The 13193-nt window shown below is 40.4% G+C and overlaps 1 protein-coding gene across 3 annotated transcripts in view; it reads right to left on the reverse strand.

Annotated features, from left to right (window-relative positions):
* Positions 1–1562: 1562 nt before the first annotated feature.
* The window catches only part of PON3 (paraoxonase 3), a 29039-nt gene continuing 17408 nt past the window's right edge, over positions 1563–13193 (reverse strand). For all 3 annotated transcript variants that reach the window (XM_088018688.1, XM_088018689.1, XM_028118464.2), the window contains 5 exons: positions 12071–12197; positions 8418–8618; positions 6866–6947; positions 6481–6609; positions 1563–4063 (listed from right to left, as the gene is read on the reverse strand). In XM_088018688.1, coding sequence (XP_087874814.1) covers positions 3905–4063; positions 6481–6609; positions 6866–6947; positions 8418–8618; positions 12071–12197 — 698 coding nt within the window. In that variant the 3' untranslated portion in view covers positions 1563–3904. The remainder of the gene's footprint in view (positions 4064–6480; positions 6610–6865; positions 6948–8417; positions 8619–12070; positions 12198–13193) is intronic.

The raw sequence follows: 13193 nt of genomic DNA on the forward strand, positions 1-13193 counted from the left end.
TTGTTCCCTAAAATTTATTCTTCCTTTCTCCTGGAACATATGCCTCTCCAGTCATATAACATCACTCAATTTTCCTTGTAGTTAGTTACATGTGGCCACGTGATTAGTTCCTACTATTAATAAGGGAGAAGAAGTAATGACTACCATTTCTAGTCCTGGGTCTTAAGACACCGGGTATTTCTCCTTGACATCCTCTTTCCTCTTTCTCCTTCCAGTTCGATGGACACAGATGTGGTGGTGACCTAGCTTTCACCATGCAGATAACTACAATCCCCTTGGGAACAATGGTGCAACAACATGATGCTCAAGATCCACTCTCTATGCTACTCCCCATTGCTCTGCATCCTGGAGGCTTTATGGGCTCCATTAATAGCTCCCTTGTCTTCTGCCTTCTAGTTGGGAGGGTGAAGGGGAGTTAAGTCAAGATAATTATTTCCTGTTTCTCTCTGCTGAGTTGTCACAGGGTGGTTGCTTCCTTCTACCAATGACCACAGCATCTTTTGTGATGGTCTCTACTTTATCTATTCTCTTCTGATTTTAGTAGCTGCTTCCATACCTTGTTCCTTCAAACCTACAGTTAGAAAGAGTCCTTCACCTCCCCCACCCTCACCCCCCATCTCTCCCTCTCCATTGCTAGCACTGGGCTGTTTTATTGTACCTTGTTCATCTCCCTTAACCTTCCTACTCTTGTATCAATAGTCCCCTTAAAGAGTTTCCTTCAATAGCCTTGTTTGAGTGTGTCTTCTCTTTCCTGCAAGATCCTGACCAGTGATGTCTCTGAATGGCCCCATCAAGGGAAGCTGTCCCATCAATCACTCTCCTAAGAACTGGAAAATGAAAGACAAATGAACATACATTTTTTTTAAAGGCATTGTATTTTTGCTCTATATAATAGTTTAGTCTTAGCCTGGTTAATAGAGTGTTATATTCTTTCTAGAAGTTTGTTCTTTTCATAAAAATTTCAAATTTGTTGACATAAAGTAGTTCATCGACTCCTCTTTTTATCTCTCTAATGTCTATGAATCTGCATGTCTTATTTTTCATTTTTGACACTGGATAATTGAGTCATTCTTTTTCTTGATAAGTCTCACCAAATGTGTATTAGTTTTTATTAATCTTTTTAAAGAATGAACTTTTTGGTTTTTGTTGAATCTCTACATCATACATGGTTTCCTGTTTCATTAGTTGACTAATTATTATAACAAAGTACTTCAGAGCTTAGCATTTTAAAACAGTCAGAAACTTCTATCATGATGCACAATTTTCGTGAGCAAGGTCAAATTGGTAATGTTTTTATATAACTTAGCCTTGACAGTCACATATCATCATTTCTAGAATATCCTATCAATGACAGGGGACAGCCATATTTGGTGTGGGAAGAACTCTGCAAGGGAATGAATATCAGGAAGTAAGGATCGTTGGGGGCCATCTTGACTCTGGCTATCATATAGGTTTTTGCTCTTATCTTTATTATTTTCCTTCTTGAGCTGAACTACCCCTAATCACCACCTATATCCCCAGGCACATCTCTGACAATTTAAACAGAGAGACCAGAGAAGGGATTACAATGAGTCATCAAAATACAGCATTTATTAGGAGGGACAATCCTCTTCCTTCCCACACCAAGTGACAGAAGAGACTCAAGACAATCACATAAAGATTGGGGGTTTTGACCAGGAACGGGACGTTTCTATTCATTCTCCTTCACCTACATGAAGGAGAACCCCAGAGTCTTGTGACTTTCCTAAGCCCTCTCTGTGAAAGGACACATTGGTCTTTCAACAGTCAGATCCCCCAAATGTCTGTGGGGGTTTTATCATCCAGCTTTTCCTAAGTTGGCCTGGGGAGAAGGCAGGGCAAGGCCAATTCTCAGGAACCCACCAGAATCTAAATGCCCTTAGTCATCCCATCTCTGGCTTTCCATGTTCCCTCTAGTCTGATAAACTGTATATAATCTATTGGGTGTAAGGGTTAGGGACAGAGAAAAGACATTTTTTTTTTTTGAAATTTTATCTTAGTTATTGCTCATAGTTATTTTCTTCTGTGTCTCTCTGATGATTAGGCTTTTGAAACTTAAAATCTAAGAACCGACTAGAACATTCTGCTGGGTCATCCCTTCCCTGAATCAATGGAAACTACAGTCTTACTGTCTAAATCAGAAAGGGTTGCATGGGCTACATAGTAGAGTTTTACCCCAATACAAAATTTTCAGCAAAATTTAGATCTAATTGAGCAAAAATTGTTAGGAAATAAAGAAACCTCCTCAATTCCCCATCCCTAGAAGAGAAGGGGGGGGAAAAATTCAACTAACTAGTCCCCAGTGAAGTCACAAAAGAAGAGGGTGGGGTGCTTGGGCAGACTGACTCCCATTAGTGATTTGCTAAAGGTTGTCCTGGTTTTTGACCAGGAACAGGACATTTCTATTCATTCTCATCAAACTAAGGTTGAGTTGGTCCTTAAGATAGGACTTTAAGCCAAAGCCACATTATTTAATTCTGATTTATAGGTTGAAGTCTGTGGGATGTTGCTTAATAGGGTGTGTATTGAATTAACCAGAGGGCAAGTTTAAAGCAGTTGAAGGTCTTAGCCCTAAAGCCTCATGCCATGATTCAGATGTAAGCTGATTAGAGTACTTTAGACGCGGATAACACTACACATAAAGACCTGTTTGTTACAAAGGAACAGATCAGCCCTGTTCTACCTTAAGGTAGCCAGTGAGGCCTGTCTCCATCAGATTTTCCAGAATCTGATTTCCTGTGTGTACTGGAGAGACTGCATGTTTTAAGAGGGCTTTGGGCAGTTTCATGGTGCCAATTCTTGCTTTTATCCATGGCCTAGGCAATTGACCGGCAGTTTGTGCCTAGCACAATCAAAGGAAGAGAAGGGGAATTGTATTTGAGCTGGAGTCTCAGATCATCAGATGTAGGAGGTAGTTTTGTTTCATGGTTAGCAAGGAGCCCTGGGTGAGCTGGATACCTTGCTCACCACAGATTACACATCTTACTGGAGAAAGAATATTGGGGATACTGGACAAAAAGCACTGAGAAGTCTGGCTTCTTATTGGACTGTCACTCACTTGACTTAGGACTTGGTGGATATTATGTAATCGCTAGGCTTCTTCACATAAGAAAAGCCGGGCACACTATTATTGGTGTTTGTCATTTATGTACAATTCCACTTATCATATAATTATGGATTTATTTTTTTTTAAGATTTTATTTATTTATTTGAGAGAGAGAGTGAGTGAGCGAGCAAGAGAGCACAAGCTGGGGAAAAGGCAGAGGGAGAGGGAGAGAGAAGCAGACTCCCCCTGAGCAGGGAGCCTGAGGCCAGGCTCGATCCCAAGATCCTGGGACCATGACCTGAGCTGAAGGCAGACCCTTCACTGCTTCACTGACTGAGCCACCCAGGTGCCCCTAATTACAGGTTTATTTTTACCAACATGTAGATTGACAGCAGAGACAATAAAATTGAGTGACCATTACTAAGAGAGTTATTTAAAAAGGAGCCGGGAAGACGTCAAGGAGGTGGGGCTTATGCACCCATGTTCTGTATCAATTTCTCAGAATTTTTGCTAAGCTCAACTAATAGCCAAGGCATCTACTAGGTGTTAAGATGGACATAAATGGACTTTCTGTCTGCCCTGCCAACCAATCACACATAGATTAGTGTCACTATAGTTATACCAACACCAAGCACCTTTTCTTCAAACAACTCACATAAATCCCCTCTTTCCTCTTTAAAAACTCCAACCTCCTTTGTCTCTCTGGGGCATGCTTTCAATTCTAGTTGAATCTATGTCTCCCATGTTTGCAATCCCAAAGACCCCAAATAAGCACTTTTATTTTGCTGCTTGCCATTTTGTCTTTCACCGGTTGACAAGACTTTTTGGAATGTCTGGAGTCTAGAGCAAACAGTACAGAGCTTTGTGGAATACCGTGCCTATGAACAGTTTTCCGTGGTACACAGAAGCCACGGAGCTTCCTTGAATCACAGAGCCATTATTGGCATACTCGATGCTGATTTTAGGCTTCTCAGACAAAACATTCTTGATGCGAAGTACCTGTCAAGAAAAGATTATTCATCAGTTGCTATATGAGCAAACAGCTGCCACTGACACTTTCTTTCTCAAATATTCCAAGACTAATATATTTCCCAGAAATCAATGCACTGAAATTTGTGTATAATTTTTTTTTTGGTATTCCGATGAAAGTATTAATGTTTTAATTATATCTCTGCAGTCAAGTGAACTGGTTATCTGACATTCGCCTGATTCCCCAACAAGATTGTTTATACAATTTTGATAGTTCAAGGCATCTCCTATAGAAGAAGGAGGTGAGAACCAGTGGGCGCTCTTATCTAATTCTTGAGTGAATAGTGTTCCTCTGTGGGAAGGGTCTTGCCTTTGACTAGGCCTACTGTGGGGGGAGGGAAACACAGGAGAGAGGATGAAGGGACACTCAGTTAGCAAGCCAACCTGACCTCGTAATCAGTAGGATGGTAGTTGTCCCAGCTGGAACCCCCTCTCGCATCCATAACGTGACTAAGAAGCATAAGGAATGCATACTTTGGAATTCCAATCTGACATATCCTGCCTACTATTGTTATTGATCCTCAAGATTAACACGCTTTAGTTTGCTCATCAGTAAACATAAAAGTGCTTAGTTTTCTAGATAGCCTGGATGAAGTTCACTCAAATAGGACATGACAGGAATTAAAGAAAACCAATTAGAAATTCATGAGTCATGAATATGTATCAACACTTATTAAGAATAGAGTTTAGTTCAGTTTTGTTTTTTCATCTTAAGAAAGATCCTGTAACTTCATCTCAGGTTTGTTACATGAAAATACTCAAACTTGGAACTCATGTAAAAAAGTTTAGCCTCAACCACAAATGAAGGGTGTCATTGATTGTGAAGGAAGAAGTCCTATCTAAAATAAACCTATGATGGACTTGAAAATAGACACATGAGAAAGAGTCTAAATAATTTTCCAAACATGCTATGGATCATATTTTCATTCTCTTATGGCAGACATTGTTGGGTGTTTGCAAAAAAGTAATATGTCTCACTTTTGGGGGCATGTCTCTGAAGCCAAGGTAGATTGCTAGCTTAGGGTAACAGTTCCTTAGGCTCTAGGCTCAGACTGAACTTTTGTTTCTCTTTATATTTTTTGGTGTTTTTGCTTGTTTGTTTGTTTGTTTTTAGGAAGCTGCAACTAATATGTTAATAAATTAGAGAAACAATATTTTTCTTTTTAACTGAGGAAGAGCAAAATTGGAAGCAGAAATAAGGGTACGTTACCAGGGCCAATTACCAGGCTAGGGTTTGAATCTCAATTTCCCAACTCCCCAAACCTAGATTCAAACACTGTATCTTTCTCCAAACCTTACCTTCTCAGTGAGGCCTAACCCTGATTTCTCTATTGAATAATAGGACTGCCCATCCCCCTGTTCACAGCAATCCTGATCCCCTCTACTCTGTTATACTTTTTTTCCCATAGAACTTACCACCTTCAAGCTTGCTATATAATTTACTTATTTCTTACGCTGATTTTTCATTGTCAATCCCCCTCCAGAAGAGCAGAGATCTTTGTATGTTCTGTTTTCTGACACGTTCCAGGCATTAGAACAAAGTCTGGCCCATTATAAGCACTCAATAAATTTTTGTGAATTAATCTCTCAGAGTAGGTGTACCAAGAATTTATAGCTATATTGAATTTACTAGAGACCTGTTATTCTTAAACTTAATGCTATAGAAAATTCTGCTCTTGTTTTTAATGCCATATAAAATTCAATGATGTATGCTACTGTTTTAGAAGATATTTTTTCTTTTTTTATGTAGGTTCCACGCCCATCATGGAGCTCAGCACAGGGTTTGAACTCACGACCCTGAGATTGAGACCTGAGCTGAGATCGAGTCAGATGCTTAATTGACTAACCACCCAGGCACTGCTGTTTTAGAAGAGATTTTAAGTAACACAAATAGCATCTTTAAAATGAGACAGTCTTCAACACTATCATATATATTAGAACCTGCTGGAAAAACTAATTTTGTTTTCAGACTACAGTCATTTAAATCCTTTCTTTTGAGCTTCGTAGTAGGTAGTGTGAAAAAAGATGGTCCCCACATAGGACTTTCTCTTTGCCCAACTTCAAGCCCTTCTCAGATTGGAGATATGATATGGCAATCTAGGTCAATGTGAATAATCAAGCTCTTGCTTATCAATTCTTCCCAATAGCAAGTACAGCCCTTGCAAGGATGGGACATGCTGTCTAGCACTGATGTTAAACTGTCACCAGAAGATCTGAAAATGTTAATGGGCTGTATCTTCCCATCCTGCCAAAATCTCTGCTTTTTCTGTATGCAGAACTTGTTCAGTTCTGGAATATTGCATGTGACCCACTAAATTCTCCCAAGTCACCTCAACAAATTGTTCTTGCAGCTTTGCCTGTGAGCTCAGAGAAGTATAGGAACTTACTTCAGACCCTGAAGGATCCTCAGGGTTATAGATCAGCAGCTTCATGCCATTAGGATGGCATCCTGCCCAAATATCTCCCGTGTCCGGATCCACAGTTAAGTTATCCACTAAGGTGCCCAGATGTATTACCTTCCAACAAAGAGGAAATATAAAGACATTGTTTCAACTTTCTTCTCTACCACTCCTCCCTCCTACCAGCTCCTTCTGGCTCCTGAAATGGGTCTTTTTAAGGGCCTAACTACTGAATTTTAGAAGTGCAAGCACAATCTCACCAATATTCTTCTAAAATAGTCATGTTTCCTGCATTCAAAGAGCACATTCCTAAGTCAGACATGGGAGCCGATCTAAGAGGCCATGTTGGGTGGGCAAGCCAGGGGACTTTTACCTTCACTTGAGTTAAATTCCAGTTCTCATGTATTTTCAGTACGTGAATGTTCTGAGCAGTTATATCAGCTGCATAGATATACCTTTGAAGTAAATAGCATTTACATGTAAGCAAGTAATATTGAGAGATGACATTAACTTTTACTTTGGAGGAGAAGTCTAACAATTCACAAGAGTTCCAAGTGCCACTGCAATGTTTTTCTAAACCACAGGACAAGAAGATAACAGAGTCTTACTTTTAGTATTCTTCAAGAGTTTTAAGTAAGCTTTAAATATGAGATGTGACTGGGCCCCTGGGTGGCTCAGTTGGTTAAGGGACTGCCTTCGGCTCAGGTCATGATCCTGGAGTCCCGGGATCGAGTCCCGCATCGGGCTCCCTGCTCAGCAGGGAGTCTGCTTCTCCCTCTGACCCAACCCCCTCTCATGCTCTCTCTCTCTCTCTCTCTTTCTCTCTCATTCTCTCTCTCAAATAAATAAATAAAATCTTAAAAAAAATAAATAAATATGAGATGTGACTATAAAGTAATGACCTTGATGTTTCTAGGTGACATATAAGCTCAGTCTCATGACTTAGGAGTCACAATTTATTCCTTAAATTGGGTGGAGGTAAGCAGATCTCTTTATTATAAGGTCAAAAGAGTCTATACTTCCACAAAGAAACGAGTGCTTACAAAGAAGTATCAGATAACCATGAGGCTCAATCACAATTATTTTTTAAAAAGAGGAAGAACACAGAGTTGTTTTCTTTCTTTTTTTTTAAGATTTTATTTATTTACTTGACAGAGAGAGATAGCGAGAGCAGAAACACAAGCAGGGAGAGTGGGAGAGGGAGAAGCAGGCTTCCTGTGGAGCAGGGAGCCCGATGCGGGGCTCGATCCCAGGACCCTGGGATCACGATCTGAGCCAAAGGCAGATGCTTAACGCTTAACGACTGAGCCACCCAGGTGCCCCTAGAGTTGTTTTCTATAGGGATCATCTCTATTATCTCAAATGCACATATTAATATTCATAGGTATGTTTCTTTTTTAAAAAAACTTCCATTTTAAAACACTTTAAAAGAGTTTCTCATAGAATTTCATGCTGCATAAAATCGGATTTTCTTACAGAAAAGCCTGCTGTAGTATATCAGTAAATCTGAAATTCGTACAATCACAATGCCCAGTCTAAGTCAGGTCTCCTTCTCTAAAAAGAACTTTTGGGTAACTCAACTTAGTGTAAGTGGTTAAACACCTTTCAGCCTCATAAAGGGCAGAGATATTGTGCATTTATTGTCCTTTTCAGTGTGTTGGGTAACTGTGTTTCTAGAGTCACATAATAAATTGAAACAAGGACCTCACAATCTTGAGTCCACATTCTTCATTTCATTGGGGGGAGCCTGACATGTAAGAGGGCAAATGGTGTGCTTATGATCACCCATAGAGTGTGAATCCTGGCCACACCTGGTCCGTCCACTTATATAATGACTACTTAAGCCTAAGGAAGTAAACACCTCTTAAAGGAAGGAATCCACTAAAATGTCAAGAGCGAAGTATTGGAAAATTATAAAAGCTTACTTTTTGTCTAGTGAGACTGTGATCCCATTGACAGAACTAAATCCTTTGGCTACCACTTTGACCTCTCCTGGACTGTAGAAAACAACATAAGTCCAGCGAAGATCCATGATCATCTCTAATAGTACCAAGAAGAAGTTGGTAAAGTAGTGGTCTCTTGTGGCATAAAACTGTTCTGGTCCAAGAACCACAATGTCATTCAGGCTAAAGTGAAAAAAAGAAAGAGAGAAAGAGCAAAACCCATGGAGTATTTAAATATCTAGATTGTTGTCAAAAACCCTGAATTTCAAAGACCCTTATGTTCATCAGTTTGAAAAAGTATACATGAAGCAGTATGAATTCCACCCAAAGGACATGATTTTTCATTGCACCTGACGGGTTTTCTTTTAGCCATTTATTATTTTCTCAATCTTCCCTTCCACAGAAGTCAGCAAAAACACATAAATATACAAACAAACCTCAATTCCAAATTGTTGACTTGCAAATGTCAATAATGGTTATGTGTGGTGGTCATAGTGCAATAATGGTTATTATCGGTGGTCACCAATAGTTCTGGTTCTCTTTCTTCTAGAATGAGGCTTCTCCATGCCCTGGATGTTTGGCCCAGCCACGTGACTTGCTTTTAGCCAGTGAGATGAAGTGATGTCGTGTGTGGCTTCTGGATGGAAGACAAGCCAGTATGTGACCCACCATGCTTCCCTTACTCTTTGACAGTAACCAGCAACTTTTCTGATAACTGAAAGTGTGGCCTCTTAGGGCCCTATGTGAGGACAATATAAAATTGAGTCCTTGAATCACTTACCTTGGACATGTAGCCTGAGTAAGAAAACAAAACAAAATTTGTGGTTTTGAGCCACTAAAAATATTACAGTTTTTCTTTTCTGTTATTGTAACAAAATTTTTTTCCTATTCTTCTATCGCAGAAAAGATTAACCTCCACTGTCTTTCAGCATTGAGTCCATTTCATAAAAAAGACAAATTCTTCTTTGTTTGTTACAGCCTTGGAGCAGGCAAACTATGCACTAAAAAACTAAACTATTTTTCTCAACACAGTAAGAAGGATGTTCATCACGGTGACTGAGAGTCCGGCTTTGAATTCAGACCGATCTAGGCTAACACCCTGGTTCTGCCACTTACAAATAACCCAGTCCATCTTGATCTTTACATCAGAATTGTGAGTGCTCTTCATTCTTGCTCATGTTCTTCAGTATTATTAAAATTTTTAAATGAAACAAGTCATACTTTCATAAGAGTAAAGAGCAATAAAGTCATTTATATTTTGGAAAAGAAAAAAAGATGGCGACTTGAAAAAAAAAAGGTAAAAAAAAATTAAACACTTTTAGATTGAATTTATAAAAAAATTTGGATGAATCAGGAAATACTTTGAGGGCGCCTGGGTGGCTCAGTTGGTTGGGCGACTGCCTTCGGCTCAGGTCATGATCCTGGAGTCCCGGGATCGAGTCCCACATCGGGCTCCCTGCTCAGCAGGGAGTCTGCTTCTCCCTCTGACCCTCTTCCCTCTCGTGCTCTCTATCTCTCAGTCTCTCTCAAATAAATAAATAAAAAAATAAAAAAAAAAAAAAGGAAATACTTTGAGGTTTTGCTTTATAATGACTTTCCCAAGGTCATTAGGCCACTCATCTTTTGGGCTCAGCTTAAGCATTCCTTCTTCCAAAAAGTATTGGCAGACACCATAGTCGATCCCATAGCATCTTGTTCTACCCCTTGAAATGCTTGGTTAAGGTTGAGTATTAGGGCACCTCTCAAAAATCCTCTTTAGGTCCTCAGCTTCACCTGCCCTGTTCCAGATGGCACTTCTTCAACCAGTTCTGCCTGGTTCTGCCAGACCTTCCATAGCGTAGCCTTATACAGCCTTACCTCATTTCTGTTACAGGCCTCAGGCTCCTGCTTCCAGGCTTCTGTGTTGATGTCAAAGCACAGGATATCACCAGACTTGACTTGCACATGCACAACCAGGAATGTGCAAGAGTTAACACCCTTTGGGGCAAACCTTGACTCATAGGAGAAGGGACTGGTGAATAAACTCTTCTCACTTTCTTCTTATGGCCAGGTTGTCCTAAAATGAGGCTCATGTTGCTTACAGGAGGACAATCCCATGATTTCAAGCAGTTGCACTTAACAGTGGCTGGCTTAATAACCACTCACGATAGCCGCCCCCTGTGTGAACTTCCTAGTATTGCCATGACAGAGTGACACAACCCGGGGAGTGTAAGACAATAGAAATTTACTGTCTCACAGGAGGCGAGACATCGGAAATCAAGGTGCTGACAGAGCCATGCTCCTTCTGAGGCAATTCATTGCTAGCAACTAGTTGCTAGTCGTTCCAGACATTCCTTGGCTTGTGGATGCTTCACTCCAATGTCACTTTCCATCCCCACGTGCATTCTCCCTGTTTGTCTTCTTATTAGGAGACAAGTCATATTGGATTAAGGATCCACCCCCACTTTTAATATAACTTCATCTTAACTAAGTATATCTGCAGTAATCCAATTTCTAAATAAGGTTATGTTCTGAAATGTTGCAAGGGGGGGATGGCTGGTTAAAATTTCAACATATCTTTTTGAGAGGACACAATTCAACCCATAATACCCCTTCTCCCTGCCTCAGGCTGATCCTTCACTTCTGGGTCCTAGGATGGTAACTCTCCAATAAAGTAGTTGCCTATTGAGTTTTCCCTCATGCTGTGCTTTCATGGAAAAAAACTCGTTCAGTGAGGTCATATGTCATAATCGCCAGTTAGGTAAGTCAGGCCAGTGAGAGAACCCCCATTTCACTGAGGACACTGAAGCATAGGTTGAGAGATTCGTTCAGTTTCTCAGTCACCCTGTGGCAGTGACAGTGAACCCAGTGCAATGCATCATGGGAAGAGTTCAGTGACCCCCCCCAACTTCTCTTCTTCTGCCCTCTGCTTTTGTCACCCCCAAATTCTATGAGGAGAAATTCATACATGATTTTGAGAAAGAGAGCAAAGGAGAAAAGGTGACCTTCCTATTCTTTGAATTCAAACCGATCTAGGCTAATACCCTGGTTCTGCCACTTATAGAGTATGTAATTTGGACAAGTTACTTAACCCGAAACTTCTTAGGTCCCAGTTTACTCATGCCTATTACTAAAGGCTGTTGGGAGAATTAAATGAAGTATTTTGACACAGGGCCTGGCACATAGCACTTAGTAAATGTGAATTTTTATATGTGCCTACAGTCTTTTTTCAAATCCTGCTCTAAAGCTTTTATCAAACAAAGGAATGGCCCATCTGGAGGCTGGTTATAACACCCAGTCAGTAGGCTCTCAGAACACAACCTACTGGGACAACTAGAAACAGATGTAGGTGTTTGAAGAGAGCCCAATAGTGGGTATTGCATTGTTGCGGTATGGGGGATGGAATTAGAGCTGGGAATCTAATTGAGCACCTTTATAGGATTAAAATGCTTTCAGAAATTTGGAGAATATAAAGATATTCAATACTGAATACAGTAATTTCTAGTGAGGTGCCGGGCAGTGTCACCATGGGAACCTCTTGAAAGCTTTAGGAAAAAAAATGCTACAAAACAAAAGTTTAAGCCTGCTGAACCAAAGAAAACAAAGCACACAGCAGAGGTGCAAAATAAATAGTACAAAATACTTTAATTCCATACCTTTTGAGAAGTTCATGTTTTATAGTTTTCAGGTGTACAAGAGAACGTTGTTTTTCCTCAAATTTAAATTTCTCCACCGTGGACTTCATGTGGGGATGATTCACAACATAAAGATACACAGTATGGTCTAAGGTGGAAAAAAAGGCATAATTTCCAAGAAGTTTACTTCTATTGCAACTATTATTATATTACTAGACTTGGTGTACAACTTGGTCATGTTCAAGCACTTTTCTTATACACCTTGCATTTGATTCCCGCAGCATACCTTCTAGATCAAATGCCAGAATCCCCATTTTACTAAAAAAATTGAGGTGCAGAAGGTGAATAACTCATCAGCAATTTCACCCCACCAAGTGGCAGAGCCAAGCCCAGACATTTCTCAATGGTCTCCTGAGCCTCACTACATACCCTCTCCAACAGGAAGATATAGAACGGATGTGGTTTCCCAAGGTGGCCCTTCAACAAAAGAAGTGGTTGCAAGCAAGAGGGTGCTGAGAATTCCTTCTGTGAGAAATGCTTACATTGCAACACACGCTCAAGAAATGTCATGGCTATGTAAATACCTTAATATAAGGACATGTCCCACTAGAGAATAAAGTTCTGACAGAAGTCAACTACCTAACGTTGCAACCACAATATTTAATGAGCCCAACGGACACGGAAGTAAATACGAATGCAAGAGAAAGAAGACTAATCAGTTCTGGGTACTGCCAACCTCAAGAATGTTCACCTATCTGTTTTCATGTTGAAATGTGAACTGCCGGGGACAGGATGGAGGGCAGTAACCTGTTTTCTCAAAATACTGTTTTCTGACTTGACAGAAGCTCTAGGTCAGATGAGCTCCAGAATTTGAAAGAGCCTGGCCCCATCCTCCCACTGCAGGGCCTGATCTGTATTCATGTCCCCTATTCCTTTCTTGATGGGTTCCCAATCATGCAATAGAGCAAGTGCCAGCCCTGAGATGCAGGGGTTATACTCAGGGCCTCTGAAACACACAGGTACTTTAGCCCTAGTTAAGGAAAGGTGCTTCCTCACAGGTGAATTTTTCTTTTAGTCCAACCCAGCTCTGTTCCAGGGCCTGAGGTTTGGCAAGCAAAGCCTGAGTTGGATTTCAGCCCCCATG

The sequence above is a fragment of the Eumetopias jubatus genome, unplaced genomic scaffold (assembly GCF_037043125.1).
Source record: "Eumetopias jubatus isolate StellerSeaLion01/CBP00866 unplaced genomic scaffold, mEumJub1_p1.0 scaffold_14, whole genome shotgun sequence".
In the NCBI taxonomy this organism is placed as follows: Eukaryota; Metazoa; Chordata; class Mammalia; order Carnivora; family Otariidae; genus Eumetopias; species Eumetopias jubatus.